This window comes from Corella eumyota, chromosome 7 (genome assembly GCF_963082875.1).
Source record: "Corella eumyota chromosome 7, kaCorEumy4.1, whole genome shotgun sequence".
Lineage (NCBI taxonomy): Eukaryota > Metazoa > Chordata > Ascidiacea > Phlebobranchia > Corellidae > Corella > Corella eumyota.
The window spans coordinates 10226978-10252369 of record NC_137496.1 but is presented as its reverse complement, the minus strand read 5'-3'; the positions used below and the strand labels follow the sequence as shown (position 1 = coordinate 10252369).

The following is a 25392-nucleotide window of genomic DNA, read 5'->3' as shown; positions in this document are numbered from 1 at the left end:
TATATAGTCTTTCTCTTTATTAAAACGTTAACTTATAGTAAAGCCGTCGTAAAAAATCACGTGACGCATATAATTTGTCAGCAAAAATTTTGTAATTTCGCACCAAAATAAAATAAATTCTACCAACATTTTAAAGTATATCGCACTTTAAATACAAACACACATAAAATTTTAATAAAAACCTATTTTTGCCTAAAAATTGAGGCTATAAAACCATGTTTTTTTTCTTTAAATAAAAACTTTACGGAACCTTTGCATTTTAACAACAACAGTTATAACCAGAATGTTAAACAATTTTTCTTGACGTCATTGTTTAAAAAATATGACGTATTAATTTGTCCCATTTTTTGGTATTTGAATAAAAGTTATTTAATATTAAAAACTAATAATCATTTTAACAATAAATTTATATTTAAATATATTTATAATAAAACGTAATAAACAACACTATAAAAATATCTAACACAAATTTTTACCTAAATTTATTTAGTAGCAAAAATTGTTGAATTTTTTTTTTTTTAGATAGCTATAATAACAAATTTTATTAAATTATAATTAATAAAAATGCAAACCCGCAAAATAACATACTGGGGATAATTTTTACTTACATCAATCGTTGTTAGAATATATAAAGTTGACATGTGTATAAAAAACGTAAACAAAAATTAGAAATTATTTTTTAAAGTTGATTTTAGAGTTACTATAATGTCTGAATTTGCCGAAAACCACATGAAAAAACATGGCTGGAGCTCAGGTACTCATATAGCCCAAATATATTCACTTAATTTTTAATATACTTATATATAATTTTGCGATTTAAAACTATATTTAATTTTATTTGTTTAATTTTACTTTAATTTTAAGGTAAGGGCCTTGGTCGGGATGAAAATGGAATGGCAGAACCAATAAAAGTTAAAATTAAATGTGACACTGCAGGAGTAAGTGAAAATCGTTTTTCCATTTCTATTCCTGCGTTTTTTAGCAAATTTTAAGTATATAACTTTTAACAGTATGTTGTAATGGTAAGAACACTTGGCTTCACTACATGAGGCTCTGGGCACGATCCCCACTGCTCCCAGTGTCCCAAACTATCAAAGTTGACTTGAGTAAGGGTAATAAATGTTACTTTATGTTTAGGCTGTGGATTTAACCTTCCCACATTAAAGATAAACCTGTAAAAAAATTATATTTATAGTTATTTAATTTATAATAATGTTAAATTTTAGGTTGGTCATAAATTGGGTGAACAATTTACAAACCATTGGTGGGATGCTGCATTTAAAAATGCCTCAGAAAATATTAAAGTTGAACATCACAAAGTAATCAACAGTTTTAAAAAAAAAGCAGATTGTACAAATATTCCTTTAAAAAAATTAACTCTTTTGTAATTTATCGCCCTTCTAAAAAACCTTATATGGTGTAATATCTATTATTTTTTGTGTCCAATTTTGATATTAGATTTTTAATTAAAAAAAAAATAACTTTTTAATTTTAGGAAGGACTGAAGGTATCAACTAAAAAAAAAAGCAAACATTTAAAGAAAAATGAAAAAAAACTTTTATATGGAAGATTTGTTAAAGTAAGAAGAAATCTAATATTATATTTAATATAATAAACCGGCAGCATGGTGTTGTGGTAAGAATACTTGCCACACCAACATGAGGTCGTGGGTTCAATCCCCACTGCTCTTATAATGTAGTGCCCTTGAGTAAAGCGCTTGAACTCCTGCTAAGCCAGCACTTAATCAGCAGCATAATTATCGGGCAATTATAGTTTATAATATTCCAAACTGCCACAGGCAACTTGAGACTGGGTCGGAGTAACTGATGTTACTCTATGTTTAGGTCGCACATTCAACCTTTCCACATCGAAGATAAAAATATATACAAAAAAAATTACTTTTTTAATAGAGTGCTGTTCTTAACAATGGTGTGTTAAATAAAGATAAAGACTGTGTTACAACTGAAGATATTGAAGTAAAAATTAAACACAAAATACTTACTGATGATGAGCTTTTAAATGCCTGTGGAGGAAGGACAGCTCATAAGTAATTTTTTTTCTTTTTTTTTGAGGATTTCCATAAAGTTGCATCTAAAAAAATAAAATTAAAATAAATTACCTAAACATAGAGTAATATTTGTTACCCTGACCCAGTCTCTTTTTTTCTATATATTTTTATCCTTAATGTTGGAAGGTCGAATGTGCGACCTAAACATAGAGTAACATCAGTTACTCCGACCCAGTTTCAAGTTGACTTTAGCAGTTTGGGATATTATATAGATTATAATTGCCCGATAATTATACTGCTGACTAAGTGTTGGTACCATTTATAGCGCCTTACTCAAGGGCGCTACAGCATAAAGGTAGTGAGGATCAAACCCAGGACCTCGTGTAGTAAAGCAAAGTGTACAAACCACTACACCACGCTGCCAGTCAACTAACTTTTTAAATTATTTTTTAAGGGGAGCTAGACACGGGTTAAAGTTAAGTGGAAAACTTGCCAGATTAGAAGCACAAGAAAATTCAATTGTTTTAAATGTAAGTTCTAATTTCTATATATTTATATAATATATTATCTGTACCATATGTAAATTTTTTGGCAATACCAGGGATTGAACCCAAGGACTTACGTTCATTATTCTTTTTAAGGATTAATTAAATATTTTTTAGGATGCCAAAAAAAAGAAAATTGTTGAAGAGCCTGATGAAATTAAATCAAAGAAACGAAAGAAAAACAAAATGAAAAACTCATTAACTGATATTAATAACGAAGACTGCAAAAGTTTAACTGAACCAAAAAAAAAATTAAAAAAATTTAACAAAAAAAGTAAAATTTAAATTTGAAAATGAAAATTTTTATTTATTGAAAAACAAAATGGCATATTATAAAATGGAAGATATTTAACACAAAACTGCAATAAACAAACCATCAACATACAACAAAAAATGATTATATTTATAATGATAACAGTAGTTAATAGGCAGTCCGAACACTTTATTATCGTTTTAATTAATTGGCAATTTTTTCCAATTTTTGTACTACCAACTAAAATCTAAAATTCAGTTTAAAAATAAACTATGTCAGAATCTAATTTAGGGTAATAAAATTCTAGTTAACTAAGTTATTGCTATTTCTAAATAAATAAATGATTAGGTATCTAAACAAATATAAGCATAGATTGAAAATGTAAGACCAGCAGCATAAATATTAAGGACGGTTAGACAACATAAATGTATGATTTCTATATTACTATAAATAAATGCATCAATCACCTTTTTTGACATAGACATTTTTTCAGTCGTTAGGGGGTATATAGGATGGGCTATACTACTTAAAGAGGCAAGTTTTTCAGCTATTTTTTACCATATGATTATCAGTAATAGATATTGCATAAAAAATGAAATAGTACGCATATTATTAGGCCGTAAGTGGTAAAAAACACCACCCTAAAATCTATTAATATATATAAGGCCAAAATTTAAATTTTTGTGGCAAATTTTTTTTTTTTGGGGGGGCAAAAAACGGTGTTATTTTCACCACTGACGGCGCTAACAGCGTACATTGTCTTCCACGTACTGCGCAACTTCTGGTAATTGGGAAGCTTTAAGAGCATGCAAAAGTTTTTCTATGCTAGCCTGTCTGCCGTTATGATGCAACCATAGGTTTAACATATATGACATTTGCTTGTCGTCGTCCGTACAGCGGGCTAACACATGCTCGGCGACCTTACGCACGGTGGCGCCGGTGAGCCGGCGAGTTTTCCCGGCTGAAGTCGACGAAGCACTTGACGAGCTATCATCGCTATCGGTAAGATTTGTGTTTCGTTGTCGTCGTAATTTTGCGTTAATGTCAGGTAGGGTAAGAATGAACTGATCAGGCCAATTTAGATGGCAACACAAGGTACACCAATCAACGTTTGATTCGTTTAAACGCCCTTCTGCTAGTGTTAAAGCCTCTTTTAAATCTAAAAAATTTAAAATAGATTTTTTTTATTTATTTATCCTTAATGTGGAAAGGCCGACTTTATGACCTAAACATAGAGTTACATCAGTTACCCCACCAAGTCTCAAGTTGAACTTGTTAGTTTAGAATATCATTGTTTAAAATTGCCCGATAATTATGCTGCTGATTAAGTGCTAGCTCAGCAGGAGTTCATACTGTTTATAGCGCCTTACTCAAGGGCGCTACAGAATAAGAGCAGTAGGGATCAAACCCAAGATCTCACGTAGTGAAGAAAAGTGTTTTGACCACTACGCTATTCTGCTGGGTGTTTAACTTAATAAAATATGGTACTATTTAAAAATGTGTTTAAAAACTTACTTTCCATTCTCGATTTTAGAATAAAAGTTTTTTCTCGAACTGCCGGGAGTCGAACCCGGACCTTCGCGGACTCCAATTTATTTCTTAGAACTCCTGGATCTGCTTTTTCTTTATATCTATAAATAAAATCACCCAAAAATTAATAAAATACAAAAAAAACATTATTTTTATATTTATTTATCCACGATATGGAAAGGCGACTTCACATCCTAAACATAGAGTAACATTTGTTACCCTGACCCAGTCTAAGTTGAAATTGGCAGTTTGGGATATTATTAAATGAAATTGCCGTTTATAGCGCCTTACTCAAGGGTCGTTTATAGCGCCTTACTAAGGGTGGTTGGCATCGAACCCACAAACTCATGTATAGCAAAAAAAATAAAAAAATAAAAATAATAAAAAACGCAAAAATTTTACCTTGTGTTCCAAGCTTTTAAATTGTTTGAAATTTCTTGCATTCTAGCTTTTAAAGATCCGATATAATCGTCACAAATTGTTAATTTATTCTGGAAATTTTCTTGGTCAGAGCCCTGGGATCGAACTGTAGACTCCATAAGTTGACGACTAAAAAAATTCAAAAATTGTTTTAAAAAATAAAAAAAAAAAATTTTTTTTTTTACTTACTTTCTGTCTCTTGTCTCTATTTTGTTTCCAATATCGAGGGCGATTTTTCTTAATGCTCGATGGCGGGCTCTAAGGTGATCGATATTATCTGTTGTCGTTCTCATTCTAACCTCTAATGTTCGTCGTTTATTTCTGGTTCGTTCTCGTTCCTGTTGAAAAATAAAATAATTTAAAAAAACAATATAAAAAAATTTTTTTTATTAAAAAAATAGTTGGGTAATTCAACCTAAAAATAGCCTAAGATTGAATAATTTAACTCAAAGATAATTTAACTCTAATATAAGTTAACTCTGGACAACTCAACTCAAAGACAACTCAAATTAATGACAACTCAACCCAAATTTAACTTGACTTAAAGACAAAAAAGCGCTTGGCAAGAAAAATTTAATCCTAGACAACTTAACTTGGAAAAACTCAGCTCAAAGACAACTTAATCTTGGAAAACTTACCTAGAACATTTTAACTCAAAAACAACTTAACTCAAGACAACTCAACTCTGAGTAGCTTAACCCAAAGACAACTCAACTAAAAAACAACTTAAATTAAAGACAACTCATCCCAAAGACAACTTAACCCAAAAACAAATCAAGCCAAAGACAACTCAAAAACAACTCAATTCAAAAACAACTTAACCCTGGATAACTTAACTCAAAACTACTCAACTCTGGATAGCATAACTCTAGACAACTTAACCCAAAAACAACTTAACCCAAAGACAACTTAACTCAAAAACAACTCAACCCAAAGACGACTTAAATTAAAGACAACTTAACCCAAAAACAACTTAACTCAAGACAACTCAACTCAAAAACAACTCAACCCAAAGACGACTTAAATAAAAGACAACTTAACTCAAAAACAACTTAACTCAAAAACAACTCAACTCAAAAACAACTCAACCCAAAGACAACTTAACTCAAAAACAACTCAACCCAAAGACGACTTAAATTAAAGACAACTTAACCCAAAAACAACTTAACTCAAGACAACTCAACTCAAAAACAACTCAACCCAAAGACGACTTAAATAAAAGACAACTTAACTCAAAAACAACTTAACTCAAAAACAACTCAACTCAAAAACAACTCAACCCAAAGACGACTTAAATAAAAGACAACTTAACCCAAAAACAACTTAACTTAAAAACAACTCGGATCAAAGACAACTTAACTAAAATATAACTTAACTCAAAGACAACTCAACCCTGAACAACTCAATTATAGACAACTCAAAAATGCTTAAAGTTTTTTTGTATAAAACCAAAATTTTAAACTTACTTCTTTTAGTGATTCGATTTCTTGTTCAACTTTTTTTAACCTCATAATATTTGTGTTTACACTCGCATCTTTACGTTCTGCTTCGGTGCATAATCGACGACGTTGTTCTCTCATCTGCGAAAAAAAAGAAAAAATTTTACATTTTTATCACAAAAAAATTTAACTAAAATTGTAAGATTTTTATGAAATAAGGATTGCTTAAGCATTGGTCACTTAGGGTTATCGGTTCGATCCCCACTGCTTACATGCTATGGCACCCTTAGTATAAACGGTATAAACTCATGCTGGCCCAGCACTTAATCAGCAGCATAATTACCGGGCAATTATAATTAATAATTTCCCAAACTGCCACAGGCAACTTGAGACTGGGTCGAAGTGACTGATGTAACTCTATGTTTAGGTCGCGCATTCGATTTTCCCACATTGAGGATAAATAAATATATAAAAAAAATTTAAAACTTGAACTCACGTCTTGATATAATCTCTCCGTTTTTTTGTATCTTCTCTTTAGTCTGTGCAGGGCTAATTTGGTGTGGTGCGTATCCATTATGTCCTTGTTCAGCCAAGCGTGCGATCGACTGATGACGTCATCTAGTTTTTGAGTGACGTCAGGAAGGATTCGGACGATTGGAAAACGCTCACAGTCGATTTCGTCGGCGAGCTAAACAAAAATAAAAACAATTTAAATTTTTATAAAAATAAAAAAAATGTAGTAGTTAGAACATTTAGCTTAACTTCATAAGGTCCTGGGTTCAATCCCTACTGCTTTCATGCTGTGGTGCCGTTAGGTAAGACTCTATAAACGGTATAAACTATACTGCTGAGTCAGCACTTAATCAGCAGCTTGAATATCGAGCAATTATAATCAATAATATCCCGAACTGCTTAAGTCAACTTAAGACTGGGTCAGGGTAACAAATGTTACCCTATGTTTAGGCGCTCAAGTCGTCCTTTCCACATCGAGGATAAATAAATAAATACGAAAAATCTGTAAAAATTCCTGCATTTACAAATTCTGATACTTAGACAAAATAGTTTATTAAGTGTGTGATGAAATGTATGCCGCGCCCCTAGTTTACCGGTCATGATTCATCAAATGGTAGGAGAGTGGGAAGGGTGTGTTGAATGCATGTATGTGTTAATATGGGGGTTTATTAAGTTCAAATGCACTGGTAAGGGGTCAAGGCGAGCAAAAATTTAGATTCACAAAGATATTTGACCCAATTTTGTAAGAAGTTTTAAATTTTTTCATTCAAAATGTTTTTAAAAAACAATTTTTAAAGTTAGCCCTACTTAGTCGTTAAAGCTACAATTTGCATATTTTATGCATAAATTTGATAAAAATATTACTTTCAGGCACATTTATGGCACATTTTGATAATTAACATACATTTAAGGCAAAATTTGGGCAAATAAAATATATTTTAGACAAATTTTGGACATTTTTAAATACATTTTCGGCACAATTTTAATATCTAACACAAAATTTGGGCACATTTGCCTTTTTTGGGCACATTGACAAAGTTAATTTTAGGCACATTCAAACATTTTTGGCACATTTTATGACACGAATTTAAAATCATTTTTTATTTTTTTTAAACATACCTCTTTTGAAATCCCTTCCTCGCAGAAAAGGTGGCCTGACACCGCGTCCACATTCGGCCACAACATCTGTCGAATTTTTACCATCGTTTCAACAATGGCCATTTCTGTGATGTCATCATCTTCGTTTAAACTACTCTTCGACGGACTCCTAAAATATGACGTCATAATTTAATATGGGTTTATTTTTTATGTTTTTATTTATCCTCGACGGAAAAAGGACGACTTTACGGACTAAAAATAGAGTAACATTTGTTACCCTGACCCAGTCTCAAGTTGATTTTCGCAGTTTAAAATATTATTGATACATGGAAGCAGTGGGGATCGAACCAACGACCTCACGTAGTAAAGCCAAGTGTTCTTACCACTACATCATCTTTCATTTACAATGCTATGTAATATTTAAATGTGCTTATAAATAGAAAGTAAAAGTAAGTAAGTGTAATAACGCGTGTATATATGGTTGAGTAGATATACTTACATAACAACATAAGTCTTACTAAACAACATATTTTATGTAAAGATAAAAATATTATGTTTATTATATTCATTTATCCTCGATGAGGGAAGGACAACTTCACAGCTTAAACATAGACATTTGTTACCCTGACCCAGTCTCAAGTTAACTTTGGCAGTTTGGGATATTATTGATTATAATTGCCCGATAATTATGCTGCTGATTAAGTGCTGGCTCAGCAGGAGTTCATACCGTTTATAGCGCCTTACTCAAGAGTGCTACAGCATGGCAGCAGTGGGGATTAAACCCTGGACCTCATGTAGCGAAGCCGAGTGTTCTAACCACTACATAAATATATAATCAAAGACTTACCGATTTTTAGCTTGCTTGCAGAAAGTCTTGAGTAAAATAAAAACCCTTTGAGTGAAGTTGATAAAAATAGTTTGAAGCGATGACGTGTGTTTGTCGACGTCATCGCAATATTGACGTAGCTCTTCATGACGTGACGTCATCTCAGGAACAGCAGACGACGTCGTGAGGCGAGCAAGGAGAGGGGATAAATGTCGTAACGGCGACCCCATGCGGCTGTTTCCGCGGGAGTTCGCGGGACTTTGGGTCAAGGAGACATTGTTTAAAGCGGGGTACCTTACTCCCGTTGGGAACGAGGCCCTCTGTTTGTTATTAGGGGTCAATATGGGTTGCTCGATCGTCGGGAACAAACATGACCCCGAATTTCGCTTTTCTAAGTTCGTCGGGGGCTCTTTTAACGGTGTACAGGGTTCTGATAGGGGTGACCTTGGGGCTAGTGACGTGTTGATCGCTGATTGGTTGATTCGTAAAACGTGTTTTAAAGAATCTAATCCTTGGATTTTTTCGTGTCGTATTCGTTTGCATATTGGCTTTATGACGTCATCGACAATGTGACGTAGTTTCGTGACGTCACCGACAGCTTCGCGAATCTAAAATTTTAAAAAAAAAATTATTTTTTTTTAAATAATTTTTTTTTGTGAAGAAACAAAAAAAAATCAAAAACCCCTTTCATTTCCTAATGTTAGTCAACCACGACTTTCAGTTTAAAGTTTCACAACATAAGTTTAACAGCACACCCTTGTAACAACACCCGGCTTTTAAAACGCTAAAACAACAACCCCTAAATTATTTTAACTTTTGACTAGTTTTCGATCATTTTTACTTTACGGATCTTTAAAAAAATTTAAACAGTAAAAAAATAAGATGTGAGGACCGTAAAAGTAACAAGAAATATATATATCAATTATTAAAATTTTTCGAAATAAAAAAAATACTAGCAGCGTGGTGTAGTGGTAAGAACACTTGCTACACCACACATGAGGTCGTGGGTTCAATCCCCACTGCTCTTATGCTGTAGCGCCCTTGAGTAAGGCGCTATAAACGGTATAAACTCCTGCTGAGCCAGCACTTAATCAGCAGCATAATTATCGGGCAATTATAATCTATAATATCCCAAACTGCCACAGGCAACTCGAGACTGGGTCGGAGTAACTGATGTTACTCTATGTTTAAGTCGCGCATTCGACTTTACCACATCGAGGATAAAGATATATATAAAAAAAAATTCTCAAAATAATTTTCCTGCGCACCACAAACGGCAGTTTTTTTTCTTTTGTGGGACTATAAATTGGATTTACCTTTAAATTTTGAAGTTTTAATTCGTCCAGAGTTACTTGGACGGAATTGTGAATTTCCTGTAAAGACAGCACGTCGCCTTTTACGTCCATGATAGGTGAATATCCTGCGATGACGTCATATAATGGTGACGTCACGACCTTTGGCGAGGGCTTGTCGAGATTTGGACTGATATGGGTTAAGTTAAAGTTTGGCGTAAACGCGCTAGAGTCACTTTCTAAAAAAATAAAAATTGATTTTTTAAATATTTATTCAAAATTATTTTGTTAATATTTTTTTATCCTCGCTGTGGGAAGATCGAATTTATGGCCTAAACATAGAATAACATTTGTTACTCCGACCCAGTCTCGAGTTGATTTGTAGTTTGGAATATTATTGAATATAATTGCAGGAGTTTGTATCGTTTATAACGCCTTACTTAAGAATGCTACAGCATAGAAGAAGTGGGAATCGAACCCAAGACCTTTTGTAGCAAAGCCAAAACACTAGACTACGTTTTCAATATTTTTACTTTCTTAATGTCAGTTCTGAAAAATTTAATTAGATTTAACTAAATTTTCATCGATCTGAATTTTAAACACTAACTGTCAGTCTAGCTTAAAAGAAAAAATATTCTAACTGATATTTCATAAAATAAATACTGTTATGTATACATATATTTATTATAATAAATTTTTACAAAATAATAAGTTTTAAAAAAAGGGACTGCAACTGTTCAACCAAATATTAATCTTTTATTCTTTTGTTTTAATACTAAATCTACAAAAAGGGGTTTCTAAAACGAAAAATACGCTTTTCCAAGGCCTTGCGGCTAGCAACTCTTTACCTACAAACGGCACTGTAAATACTAATACTATAAAACAAAAAACGAGCCAATTGGTAGGTATAGGGTTATAAAAGTAGTTACGCATATGTGGTATATAAAAACACGCGTTTACAAAAAACGAAATTTCGTCTGAGATTTGATAACCCACAATTTACTGCCTAATAGAAGGATATTATAAACGTCCCATGTGTTTACCTTATGTTCTGTACTAATGACTGGGATTTAAATTTCTAAAGAATTACGTACAAAAATTTGTAAGAATTTGTTAATTTTTAAAAAAAATAAAAAATGTTGGATTAAAAGAAATAACTTATTTGGTGAGCTGAAATTTTTTAAAAAATTAGATACAAAAATTTTCATAAATTTGCTATTTAAAATCTCTTTACAATTTCTAATCCAAATAGTCGGGCAATTAAGGTAACTTCAACACTGTTTTTGTTGTTTTAGGGCAGTACTTATACCCTTTACGCCTATAGGATATTATATAATATTGTTTTTAATTCTATTCGATATATTTTAATTGTTGTAATATGGTCGCAATTCTTTACTAATATTTGCCCGTGAAAATTCACGTGCACACCACAAACGGAAGTTTATTATTTATAGATATTAATTTTAACAATATAGATTTTACAATTTTTTCTAAAAATTTCGTTTTTTAAATATCACAAAAATTCGCTTACAATAAACGCATGGACAAATCCGAAAAATTTATAAGTTTAAAACCTTATTTAAATTAAATAAAAAGTTTATAATTAAAGATTAATATGAATCATTACACCATTACATGACTCACAAGATCTCATTTTTTTAAAACTTTAATATTAATCGCTGAAATAAGAAAAAAACTACCAATTCTAAATAGGAAAAACTTAAAAATTAGATAGATATATTCTTTATTCAATTAATGAACTACAAAAAACTAAATTTTATTACCTAACTGAAGCTTCCAAATATGCCTAAAAACTAGCTCTGTAAAAAAACTTTGGCTATACTGCTATCTAAGTATCGGATAGGCGAATCGATATTATTATTCGAAAATCTACTAAAAGGGTAGCGTAGTCACTCATGCAAAGTAAAAAAGGCTAGTTTTACCTAAGAACCTTACACCAAATCGTATCATTTTTAAGTAACACAAGTATAAAACTGGGGTTTTGCAATTAAATTTAAAACTTTTTTTTATTTATTTTTGTGAAATGTCGATGTATATATTTCCGTAAGAGAGCTAGCAAGATTTTTTTTTTGTTTAGTAAATCGCAACGCCTTATTTTATGTTGTTTGTGTTTTTGAAATGTTTTGCCATTTTTTTTGCAACGTATTCTGATTTTAATTTAAAAATGTTGTAATCTATTTAATTATTAAATGTTTTTTTCGACAATTTATTTTTACATTTTGATAATAGCGCAATAATTTAACGATATTATTACATTTTGAATATTTAAAATACGATTTTATGGCGATTTAAATTACGGATATGTCTAAAAAATGATAAAACTTTGTTTTAGAATTTTTTAAGATAATATCTAACTATGTCTGGTTACTATCAAGGATTTTGCCATACATTTTCTATATCGTTATATACTTCACTCGACTGGTTTTTTAAACTCATACGAACTATTTAACCCAACTTTTCAACGAATTACAAAAGTATCTTACAAATTCTAATTTAAAAAAAAAAATGCATTTCTATATCTCTACTTTTTCACATCATTTTTTTTAAATGTTTTAAGTCTATTTTTTGCTGTATTTAAATAGAAATAAATATAACTATAAAAGTACGTTAGGTAAGCTTTCTACTAGGTCTGGGTAACTGTTTAAATAATTGGAACTATTTAAAAACAAAACAAAAAGGAGACTACGCTTCAGTACTTTTCAATATTTTTTTTTCTCTTACCTAGAAAACTAGATTTTAAACTCTTTACAAGCTGAAAACACCTGTTTTCCATATATAAGTCGTATTATAAATGAGCCTAAACTTGGTAAGAGTTTCTTTAAAAGTTTCATTACCGCTTTTAGCTTTTAAAGTGAAAAAAAGGGGTATTAATTCTAATTTTTAAAACCCCTAGAAAGTTAAATATTAATACAATTTTCGACAAGCTAAAAGTATTAAATATATGTAGTTTTTAACATATAACATACGATCGAATTTTAAACATTAAAATTCCCGCTATCCCGCCGAGATTTGATAATGAAATTTTTGATCAAGTTATGTCGATTATTGATCAAAATTGCTTGATACAAATCTCTAAGGAGAGTTGGTGAATCGATATTATTATTAGCAGAAATCAAAGATTAAAATTTCTGATAAAAATTTAGCGTTCTTACTACATATGCCTTATTTTAGATTCTAATAAAATAAATTTTCAGTAAAAAATAACCGCAAGTTTTTTTCTAAAATGACCACAAAAAAATTTTGAAAAATGACCCCAAAATTTAAAATTTTGGCAATACCTAATTTTAATATTAAAAATAGTTCAAAAATTCGTATATTTAAAATATTTTACAGTATATATGTAACCACTCCGTATAAAATTTAAACATTTGAATACAGGAAAAGGAAAAATAAAACACTTAAACGGCGCCTTACATTTAAAAAGTCGACATAAAATTTTTATTAGTGCTATATAAAGTGACTAATGGAATCTGTTATTTTTTTCTGAGACCTAATTAAGTCCGTACGTCTATATAAAACAACACCCTTATAAAATAATGGGTCACGTGACCGACGATTAATGGGTGTGTTGTCATAGAAATTCAATTAATTTGAGTTAAGTTCTTGTAGTGTGTTTATAGCGCGTCTTTGTGATTAAATAAAGTTAAAAGTCCATTAAAGATGTAGTTTTAACTGCCTGATATCAAATTTCTTATTTAATTTGTGTTTTATTAGAAAATGGTGTGCTGTTGTGACGTATTTGAGCTATCTATAAACGCCGGACTTTGGTGCGGCTCGAACCCCAAATCTTTTGGTGTGTTAGAGCTATCTGTAAACGCCGGGATAAAGGGCGAATAATGTGATATTGCCGCGGCTCGAACCCAAAACCTTTTAGTTTAAATAATCCATATACAACCGAGGTAAATGGGCATTGTTCAATTTATAGGCCTTCAAAATATTAAAAACTGCCGTTTGTGGTGCGCAAAATTTTTTTTATTAAATATTTTTAAATACTTTTAAGAAAAGAAAAAAATGTTTTTAATTTTAGGTGTTTTTGTTTTTTTATCAGGAATTTTTTACTTTGTTAACGTTCGCATGCAATCCATTGTTACTTAGATTGAAAACAAAAAAATGTTGTGTCACCTACCCACGAGTCTTTTCTTTCACGTTAACCCACCCGTAAACGCCCCTTAAATAATCACATTTAAGATCAATGTGAGTGACGGTAAGGGCCGGTCCCGAAAAATAACAGAAGAGGGAAAAACATTTTTCTTAATTTAAAATTTACCCATTTTTTTAATTTTTGGTTTTTTAGATTTAAAATTACAGGGTTAAGTAGATAGGGGTTCGAATTAGCCCTCTGTTTAAATATTTATACCCAAAACTAATTGAGTCGTAATTTTATTTTACCCAGGGGCTTAACACCCCCCTTAATATGGGTTAGGGGTATCCGTTACCCCGCATTTTAACGGAATTCCTGTTTCTAATCTCTATAACCCTTTACCGACAAACCACTCGATTTTTATCACACTTTAGGCGTAAAATTTGGGTTTTAGTTTTTAAAGGGTTAGAAATGCACAAAATACAGATCACATGTCGGTGAGTGCGATTGTGTCGTAAACAATAGATCGGTTGCGCATGACTGATTCCTTTGTTTACCGGATAAAAGAAAATTCCGAATAATTTGCAAAAAATTTCAAAATACTCCAAAATGAAAATCCGTTAGTGGGCGTTCTTTATTACGTCAAACCAAATTTAAAATTACGACCAAATTGTCAAGTAATGTGATTTACTGGTTACTACATTACGAGTCTTAAGGTTTCGGGTTCGAGCCGCACTAATATCACACTATTCACCCTTGAGCCCGGTGTTTACAGATAGCTTAAACACGTCAAAAGGTTTCGGGTTCGAGCCGCACCAATGCCACACTATTTACTATTTAACCCGGCGTTAACAGATAGCTTAAACACACCAAAAGGTTTCGGGTTCGAGTCGCACCAATGCCACACTATTCGCCCTTGAGCCCGGCGTTTACAGATAGCTCAAACACACCAAAATGTTTAGGGTTCGAGTCGCACCAATGCCACACTATTCGCCCTTGAGCCCGGCGTTTACGGATAGCTCAAACACACCAAAATGGTTTAGGGTTCGAGCCGCACCAATGCAACACTATTCGCCCCTGAGCCCGGCGTTTACGGATAGCTCAAACACACCAAAATGGTTTAGGGTTCGAGCCGCACCAATGCCACACTATTCGCCCTTGAGCCCGGCGTTTACAGATAGCTTAAACACGTCACAACAGCACACCCATACCCAATAAAAAAAGTCATGTCAAAAATTTTACTGTTTAATATATACAGCCATTAGCGCGTAAAAAACCTAAACAGTTACAAAAAAGATTATATTTAAATCCTGTAGTTAGGATTTCCCATCCTAGCCGCAGTTGTTAAACCATAATACCTCTTATCCTAAAAACAATACATCGAAGTTTACATAACTTAGAACGGAGCGTGTGAAAAAAACAGAAACGGTAAACAACGGTGTACCCACGTTCATTAAGTTTCGATATGAACCCGCAGAATAAATAACAAAATTGACATATGTTATAACTAAGTAATTAGAACCCTTTAATAGAGAGAACAATGTTGTTTACAAATTAAGGTTATTAACTTAAGTTCTGTTTACCCCGTTTTGTATTAGCGGCCTTATGTGAACTTCGTATTTTTTTGAGATTTTATTTAAATTGTTCCTTTTTTTATTTTTCACATGGTTTAAATGGGAGATTAACAAAAATTTGGACAAAAATTTTGGTGAAATGTCGTTTTTAAAAATCCAATTTTCGGGAATATGTCAATTCGGTAAAGTTTTCGGTTACGGGCAAATATTAAAAAAAGCATGACTTAGTACCAGTAAACCCAATGGTATTTAACTATTTCGTGTATTAATTTAATTAACTAAAAATAAATTATATTCTACGTAAATTCGTGAAACTGGTAAACCCAAAAACTGTTAAAAAAAAATAAAAATAATTTTTTTTATTTTTGTTTTTTTAACTAGGAATTTTTTCTACGTCTTCGCGGGCAAAATCACGTGATCATATATATCACGTATTGACCCTTAAAAACCTATATTATGACGTCACAATACCAACTGTTTACCCAAATTCACGGCTGGGTAAGTAAGAATAATACCCATGCACGTGCGGGGGTTATTTCAATAAACAAATTTTAGGGGGCGAAAAATTTAAAAACGTCCCCAAAAATTTTTTATTTTTTTGTTTTAAAAAAAAAATTAATTTTCGTAACTAAATAAAATAATTGCCATTCTAAATAACTTAAATATTAGGTTTTATATAAATATAAACTTTTAAGAATCTAATTGGTGTATTTAATATCATAATAACAGTCTTCTATATCTGTAACGTATTTCTAATACAATAAAAAACACAAAATATTTAAAACTACTTAATCTTGAAAAAAACCCTGGGTTAAATTTCAAAGAATTACCAAAAAATGATAAATCGTAAGGCTTTTGTTTTTTTGCGCAAAAATTCTAGGTAAAAACTAAGAAATTACGTAATCGGGGGTTTATTCTTTCAACCCACACACTGATATTTTTCTTTTGAAATTTTTTTGAAAATTCCCAAAAATTATATTCTTTTTTATATTTTTAAATTTAAATATTTTTAGAATTTTTTTTGGCCTACGCACTAAATTATACGGCTTTTTATAAAAGCTTTTTATAACTATTTAACATTTCTTATTAAATATGTCATCACAAAAATACTTTTTTTTAAAAATAATTTTCAACTTGCTAAAACTTTTAAAAATAAATGTTTGCACTTCTAAATTTCAGTGTTCTTTTTATTATATCAATTAATCAATTTTTAAACCGTTTTTTTTCTAGGTTTAGATATTTTTTTCACATATTTTCACATAATTCTACTCTTTTTCTATAGCTAGAATTTTAAGAATCTAAATTTTTGCTTTTTTAAATTCTATTGTCTTTTAAAGCGACTTAAACTTTAAAAATAACAAAAACCATCTCACAAACTTAAGATAAGACATAGCCTACGGCACTGAATGGTCTAACTACATAATTTAATACGACATTACTATTTTCCCGCAAATATTATTGGTCAAACGACGATTTTAAAAAGGTCAGAATAATTTTGTCAACTCATTTTTGCAAAATAAAAACTGATTTTATCAATTTCTATAAAAATGACATTTTTAATAAAATAAATAAAAATACCACTGGCCTCTTGAATTAAAAAAATGTCAAATAGTTGTCTAAATAAACCCTAAAATTTAATTTTAACCATTATTTAAAAAGTTACTTATAATATACTTTTATATATATATATGTATAAAATGCAACGTAACGTTTATTACGCATATTGCAACATTTAAGAAATACTCTATGACGTCATAAGTCGCAATTATTCACAATCGCCTGCGGTCCTTTTCTCTACAACGATATACAAGATTAACGGTCATCGGTATTATTATTACGACATTGAAATAAACAATACTTGTTTATTTGTATATATTTATCCTCGATGTGGGAAGGTCGACCTTACGGCCTAAACATAGGGTTACATTTGTTACCCTGACCCAGTCTCAAGTTGACTTTAGCAGTTTGTGATATTATTAATTATAATTGCTCGAAAATTAATCTGAAGATCGGTTTTTGGGTTGGTAAAAGTTCATACTGTTTATAGTGCCTTATTCAAAGGTGCTACAGCATGGAAGCAGTGGGAATCGAACGCAGGACCTCACATAGTAACGCCAAGTGTTCTAACCACTACGCAAAAAAACACATTTATAAGATAACGACTAGACTATTTTTAAAATTTATTTTTACGCATGATAAACAATTTCATTTATAATATTTCCAAGAGAAAACGTTATTTTAAAACGGTATCCCGTTGTTATATCGCATTAACACAGCTTATATTATAATTGATATAAGATCTAACTGCGGGATAGCAGTTTATAAAATTTTTATATAAGTAAAAAAAACTAATATATTGTGATTTAATTTTTGACATTTTAAACTGTCTTTAAGAAGTTTTTAAAATTTCACGAAATACATTTTACATTTTTTTACTGTGGTGGTTAGAACACTTGGCTTTACTACATAAGGTCAAGGGTTCGATTCCCATTAATTTTATGCTGTAGCGCCCTTAAGTAAGGCGCTATAAACGATATGAACTCCTGCTGAGCCAGCACTTAATCAGCAGCTTAATTGTGGGCAATTTTAATCTATAATATCCCAAACTGCCACAGGCAACTTGAGACTGGGTCGAAGTAACTGATGTTACTCTATGTTTAAGTCTCGCATTCGACTTTCCCACATTGAAGATAAAGATGTATGCAAAAAAAAACACGGACTTTAAACTATAATCGCATTTTTCCAAAGATTCTAATTTAGCATATAAATAGTTAATTATTAATTGATATTTTCGAATTATCAGTAAAGCCTCTTAAACGCAATCTTTCTTACGTGACTAACGCTAGAAAATCGCAACGTTTACTAAGCGTGGTTATTGATTAGGGTAAACACTGGATAAATAAAAAAACGTGTTAATTGGGTGATAATGAATTGATTTTAAATTTTATGTTTTTAATTTTTTTGAACATGTTTTAAAAAATGATGTGCTGTTGTGACGTGTTTTTAAACTATCTGTAAACGCCGGGCTCAAGAGCGAATAATGTGGCATCGGTGCGGCTCGAACCCTAAACCTTTTGGTGTATTTTTTTAACTATTTGTAAACGCCGGGCTCAAGGGTAAATAGTGTGGCATCGGTGCGGCTTGAACCCTAAACCTTTTGGTGTATTTTTTAAACTATTTGTAAACGCTGGGCTTAATAGCAAATAGTGTGGCATCAGTGCGGTTCGAACCCGAAACCTTTTGATGAATTTAAGCTATTTGTAAACGCCGGGCTTAAGTGCAAATAGTGTGGCATTAGTGCGGCTCGAACCCGAAACCTTTTGATGTGTTTAAGCTATTTGTAAACGCCAGGTTTAAAAGCGAATAGTGTGGCATTGATGCGGCTCGAGCCCAAAACCTTTCGGCCTGTAGTTTAATTAGTATTTTTTGCATGCTTTTGTCTGTATATCTATAATGCAGTTTAATGGCTAAATATGTCCAATTTATAACCGTTCAAAATAAATAAAACTGCCGTTTGTGGTGCGCAGAAAAATTACTAACTACATACATAATAATTCATTGTCAGTATATTCAAAACATGACAGCGAAAAAATTAAGATTTAATCTTTTTTGCACATCATTTTTTAATTGCCACCACTTCAAACGACCTTTAGTTATAAAAGCTCTCGCAAATATTAACTTAACAGAAAATAAAAATAATTAATCAAATCCAGATTGGAAATTAATAACCTTTATGTAAAGAAGCACTTGATATTAAAACCGCGGTTTCATTATTAAAATGTAATTTATATCCACTGAATTTACATATTAAAAAAATCGAATAAAATGGGGGTTTCATAAATCAATTAACGAAAATCGCTTTTTTTGACGACATTTTTTTATCAATTTGAAGTACTTAATCCCAAGTGTCAATCAACGTTAAGGCCCCGCCTACATTTTACAAGTAGGTATATCTACCAGCCACCGACCTTTCTTATCAGGATTTTGTTGATTTCCAAACTATAAACCCTTTCAATGCTAAATACGTTTAATAGTGTTATGCCACGGCGGTGAAAGGGTTAGGTCTAATTGGTGCAAGGCGCTTTCGTTGTGACAACGCAAACAGTTTTATCTAAATTTCAACCAATGGCTGCTTTTTGTTAATTCTTATTACTTAAGTGTGTTGATAAGTTAATTAAACTTTAGTTTTAAAACTTTTAAATATTTATTTCATATTTAAGGAACCAATATTAAGTTTTTACGCTCAAAAACTGCCAATTTTTTTGTTATAAATTTTTTTATTTTTTTTCAAAAAATTTTTTAAATGTTTTTGAAAATATTTTTTTAAATACTAAAATCTAAATACAAACTGACTTCTGACTGTCTGACTGCAGACTAACATAAACAAATAACAAATGCCTGTTCAAAAGTTTAGACTTATTTTATCTATTATAATTATAATATGAACTAACGATATGTTATTATATACAAACTTAAATAACCCTAGCCCTAATTACATCTGCCAATTAATCAGCGTACATTTTAAATTGCTTTAATAAATGTAGGCTTTAAGTACTTTAATTAAGTTTTGTGTAGGATATATTGTCATTTTTATATTAAAATTTAATTGTAAATTACTATAGGATTTTATTAAATTTTTACAAAATTTAATAAAAAAAATTATTTTTAAAACCTAAAAATTTAAAGTAAAGTTTATTGAACTAATTAATGCCAGGACAGCATGACTATAGCAAAAATCGACAAAATTAAATCATTTCGAAATTTATAATTTATAAATTAAAAATTTAATATAAAAATTTTATCAAAAAATAAAAAAAATTAACATACCAAAAATCGTTTCCATCATTTTTGCAGAAAAGTATATCACGAACTACACTTACAGACAAATAAATTTCGACCCGCGACGCAGTAGTTTTTATATCCCTTTAATTCTCCTTCAGTCACGTCGACTTTTACGCCTAGCTACACTATTGTCTATGAGATTCTTGGTTAAGTTTTTTAACCCCGTTTTTTTACACTAGATTTAACAACATCAAAATTACAACTGCTGACTGGTTTTAGATTACAACTCTTTTGTATCAACGTATTGCCTGCTAGACTCTTCAATTCTAGCCGTGTCTGAACGTTGTGTATTTAGGAACACAATTTAAATCGTAAGCTTCCACTAATTAGGTCAAGAATTAAGTGGATTTTAAGAAGTAACGTGACTGATTTAATATAATTACAGAAGACATACTCTTGAGAAATTAATAGCAGTAAATATTTATACTTACAACCGCTTAAACAAAAAAAATATTTATATGTATACAAAAAATTGTTTTTTTTAACAAAAAAAAAACGCTAATTGAAATAAACTACCCCCCGTGAAAAACAAAATACATCATTAGTGAAGCAAAATAAACAAAAGTTTTAGAGATATCGTTTTCCTTTTTGAGTATAAATTATGTAAATATTTACACAATTGTAGAGAAAACTTTAAAGTTTCGCTAAAATTTTAACCTTATTGTATTTTTTAATGATATTTTAGCAATATGTTGTTTAGACTATCGCGATTTTATTGGAATGTCAAAATTTCAAATAAAAAATTTTGATATTTTTTTTGGAAAAAAAAATTATGCCCGATATAATAACTGATGACGTCACGCGCAGATATATAACTACTGTAATATTCGTTATAGAAATTATATTTTCAAATTTCTTATTTTTAAAAGTTACTATAGCCAACATTTTATTATTTAAAAACAAAATCATTACCTTTTTAATATTTTTTTATCTTTTTATCATAAATAGCTTAATAAAAATGACTATATACGTTTTCTTCGTTATTTCTTATTATTATATATTTTATATTGATAATAAATTGATAAACAATATGTGATAATGGAATTGGTACTTCACTTTATTAAAAATTAACAACATTTTTCCATTAGAAATTCTATTTAAACAATAACACAAAACCCCCTTTGTTTTGCATAGACGTCAGGCATATGCCATTTTTCTATCAGTTTTACATTTATGTTACACTTGTGACATATAAGACCGTATTAATTTAAGGAATAAACAATATTATTAAGATATATTTAAATATTTGACGTTGAATCAATATTAATATTTGTCCAAACCACATAAATTTTAAACAAAATTTGAAGAATATATTTTTGTATATAAATATGCAAATAGTCGTTAGAACACTTGGCTTTATTACGCGAGATCTTGGGTTCGATCCCCACTGCTCTCATGCTGTGACGCCCCTGAGTAAGGCGCTATAAACTCTTGCTAAATCAAAAAAAACAGTTAGCAGTTTAATTATTGGTCAATTTTAATCAAGAATATTGAAAACTGGCAAAGTTAACTCAAGATTGGGTCGGGGTAACAAATGTTACCCTATGTTTGGGCCATAAAGTTGACCTTCCCATATCAAAGATAAAAAAGTACAAAAATTATTAAGTAAAAACCAATAAAATTTAAACATAAGAAGTCCGTGTACATAAATTTTTCATATATTGAGAAAAAAACAACGTAAAAACAAGTTGTTTAAAAGCACCGTATAATTTCGTAAAACACGGGTTTTTTAAGCTATCTTTAAGCTATGTATAGTTCACCAAATTGCTGTACAAGTAAAAGTTGACTAGAACCGAATATTATTGGCTTAAAATTACAAATCCATGGCTTTTCACATCATTAGGTTAAAAAATCTGTAAAACGCCAAAAAACGTAAATATTTAAAAGCAAAAAGCGACTACAAAGCTTAAGCGATGAGTGTATGTTAAATTATAATGCCAAAAAGTTAAACATTTTTAAAGTAATGGCGTAAACCTATGAACAAGTTAAAAATTTGGTATATTTTAACAGTTTATTACAGTTAAAAAAAATTTTTTTTACATAATTTATAGTCCTACAAAATATATAAAACTGCCATTTGTGGTGCGCAGGTAATTTATCGTGAGCAAATATTAGTTAAGAGTTGCGACCATATTATTACAATTAAAATCCTGGCATGAGAGCTGGTTATTAACTAGTTTTCATAAAAAGTTACCAATATTTTCAAGAAACAATATCGCCATCAAGCGGATTAAAAAAAAATTTCAAAAAAAATTAAGAAAAAATTTTTAAAAATTGCAAGTAAAATTTTTTCTTTATTTTTACAATAATTTCAACAATTCAAAAAAAATATCTACTACATTTTTAAATGTACTTCGCCAAAAATTATATTTATAACCTTTGTTTTTATTCAACCGGTAAGCTATTGTTATAAAGCACACCCCGTATAAAGTAAACAAAACAATTCAAGTCCAAACAACCGCAAACCCAATACAAATTTAATAAAATAACTTAAAAAAAACAAAAGTCTTTACATTCTTATAAGGACCTAAATCGGTATTATATATAAATAATTACCCTTACAGGCCAAACCTGATTTTTAGTAATGTTTTTATTTTGTTTTAGTTATAGTAATTGATTTGATATAGCAACTAGAATTAAATTATAATAGATTTAAAAAATTTAGAGTTTAATGTTATAAATGCACCTGTTTTTTGTTGGCACAATAAATTACTTCGTAACGCCGTTTTATTTTGAAAAGAAATTACAAAATTGGGTACATATTGGGGTAGTTTTTTTTTTTATTAAATTTTTTTAAATATTTTAACTTTTTACTTTTAAATTTTTTTTTTAAATTAAAATTTGTTTTAACCTTTTTTGTTTGATTCTTTTTCTCGAATATTAGTTTGATTTTGATTTTCTTTTACGTTTTCCTCTATTTTCCAATTCTAAAAAAAAAAACTAATTAATTTTTTTTCGTAGATTTAAAATATTAATTTTTTACATAACTATACATACCATGCATGTAAATAGATCAGTAATATTTGGCATTTTCAAAATAACTTCATTTTTGAATCGGAGATCAATAAAATCTCTTCGTTAGTAGTTCCTATTTAATTCGTTTTAAATTATTATTTTTTTGATACTTTTTAAATTTTAACAATTTCTAAAAATCAATTTTTTTTGTTTTGTATATATCTTTATCCTCGATGTGGGAAAGTCGAATGCGCGACTTAAACATAGAGTAACATTAGTTACTCAGACCCAGTCTCGAGTTGCCTGTGGCAGTTTGGGACATTATAGAACATAATTGCCCGGTAATTATGCTGCTGATTAATTATTGGCTCAGCAGGAGTTCATACCGTTTATAGCGCCTTACACAAGGGCGCTACAGCATGAGAGCAGTGGGGATTGAACCGACGTCCTTATGTGTGGTGTAGCAAGTGTTCTTACCACTACACCACGCACGCTTCTTTGCTCTAAATCTATATAACCCTAACTTAATAATCATTTGATATCTAATATTAGGTTATTATTATTTTATAATTTTAAGAACTAATTTAAATTTTTCTTGTTACTTTTACGGTCCTCACATGCCATTACTTTTACGGTTCTAGCAATATTTAAAAATCGCAAAACAACATGTGATTACATTTATTAACTAACTTAATGAAGTTATTGTTGTGTTAACTATAAAAGCGATTATTTTAACTTGTCAGCTATGTTAACAAAACCCTGCCATCAGCAAATAAACTGATAAGTAATTGCTATCTCATATTCTGATAAGCTAACTACATTACAATAACCCCTGCTATTATAGTTAAAAATTAACAAGAATTTGAAGTGGGTAAGTCAATTTGGCCCTGGGTTCAATTCCTACTGTTTCCATTCTATAGGATTCTTAAGTTAAACGCTATAAACGATACAAACTCCTGCAAAGCATAAAACAAACGGTCTTGGGTTCAATTCCTACTGCTTTCATGCTATGGTACTCTAAGTAAGATGCTATAAGCGGTACGAATTTCTGCTATGCTTAACAACTGACGGTTTTGGGTTCAATTCCTACTGCTTCCATGCTATGGTACTCTAAGTGGGACGCTATAAACGATACAAACTCCTGCAAAGCATAAAACAAACGATCTTGGGTTCAATTCCTACTGCTTCTATGCTATGGTACTCTTAAGTATGACTTAATAAACAGTGTAAACTTCTGCTAAGCCTAAAACTAACGGTTCTGGGTTCAATTCCTACTGCTTTCATGCTATGGTACTCTTAAGTATGACTTAATAAACAGTGTAAACTCCTGCCAAGCCAAAAACTAAAGGTTTTGGGTTCAATTCCTACTGCTTTCATGCTGTAGTGCCCTTAAGTAAGACGCTATAAACGATACAAACTCCTGCTAAGCATAAAACCAACGGTTCTGGGTTCAATTCCCACTGCTTCCATTCTCTGGTACTCTTTAATAAATCGCTTTAAACGCTATAAACTCCTGCTAAGTCCAAAAACGAACGGCTCTGTGTTCAATTCCTAGTGCTTCCATGCTTTAGTGCCCTTAAGTTAAACGCTATAAACGATACAAACTCCTGCAAAGCATAAAACTAACGGTTCTGGGTTCAATTCCCACTGCCTCCATGCTATGGTACTTTTTAATAAGACGCTAAAAACGGTATAAACTCCTGCTAAGCTAAAAACTAATTTCCAGGTAAATTATCGGGCAAATATATTTATATATATTCTGAAAATTAACTAAATATATACTAAACCTGCTTCAAAACGTATTTTAATTTAAATAAAATTTAAAATAACAACAAACCTATTAAACCACCTTTTATCCCTACTACTAGAATATAAGTGACGTCGAATCAATAAAAAACTTTTTAGAAAATTTTACACACACCTTTTTACGGTACTGGCTTTAAAAAGAAAAACGCCTTTAAAAAGAAAAACGCCTGATATTTTATTCAAGTTTTA

At 30.5% G+C, this 25392-nt stretch overlaps 2 protein-coding genes across 3 annotated transcripts; one reads left to right on the top strand and one right to left on the bottom strand.

Annotated features, from left to right (window-relative positions):
* Window positions 1–622: 622 nt before the first annotated feature.
* Window positions 623–3070, top strand: LOC145759148 (G patch domain-containing protein 4-like). Its single transcript, XM_082572905.1, has 7 exons — window positions 623–754; window positions 865–938; window positions 1227–1319; window positions 1496–1579; window positions 1911–2047; window positions 2463–2538; window positions 2671–3070. Exons 1-7 carry the CDS (start codon window positions 706–708, stop codon window positions 2836–2838), a joined length of 681 nt encoding a protein of 226 aa, XP_082429031.1. The 5' UTR covers window positions 623–705; the 3' UTR covers window positions 2839–3070.
* LOC145759147 (uncharacterized) lies at window positions 2817–23592 on the bottom strand. 2 transcript variants are annotated; one of them, XM_082572903.1, is made up of 11 exons: window positions 23440–23592; window positions 23294–23369; window positions 9949–10163; window positions 8654–9240; window positions 7828–7975; window positions 6692–6883; window positions 6223–6336; window positions 4946–5094; window positions 4739–4885; window positions 4322–4437; window positions 2817–3965 (listed from the first exon to the last, which is right to left on the bottom strand). In XM_082572903.1, the coding sequence occupies exons 1-11, from the start codon at window positions 23470–23472 to the stop codon at window positions 3550–3552; spliced, it is 2193 nt and encodes a 730-aa protein (XP_082429029.1). In that variant the 5' UTR covers window positions 23473–23592; the 3' UTR covers window positions 2817–3549. The 2 variants fall into 2 exon arrangements, with proteins under 2 accessions (XP_082429029.1, XP_082429030.1); XM_082572904.1 differs by lacking the exons at window positions 23294–23369; window positions 23440–23592 and adding an exon at window positions 20428–20575 and having other exon boundaries at window positions 2818–3965.
* Window positions 23593–25392: the final 1800 nt, after the last annotated feature.

Excerpts from the sequence above, each read along its gene's own strand:
- LOC145759148 (XM_082572905.1), top strand. The coding sequence starts at position 706 with ATGTCTGAATTTGCCGAAAACCACATGAAAAAACATGGCTGGAGCTCA. Across the intron at positions 755-864 it reads AAAACATGGCTGGAGCTCAG|GTAAGGGCCTTGGTCGGGAT; the intron begins GTACTCATATAG and ends TTTAATTTTAAG. Across the intron at positions 2,048-2,462 it reads GGAGGAAGGACAGCTCATAA|GGGAGCTAGACACGGGTTAA; the intron begins GTAATTTTTTTT and ends TTATTTTTTAAG.
- LOC145759147 (XM_082572903.1), bottom strand. The coding sequence starts at position 23,472 with ATGCCAAATATTACTGATCTATTTACATGCATG. Across the intron at positions 7,976-8,653 it reads TGCAAGCAAGCTAAAAATCG|GAGTCCGTCGAAGAGTAGTT; the intron begins GTAAGTCTTTGA and ends GTCATATTTTAG. Across the intron at positions 6,884-7,827 it reads AGGAAGGGATTTCAAAAGAG|CTCGCCGACGAAATCGACTG; the intron begins GTATGTTTAAAA and ends ATTTTTGTTTAG.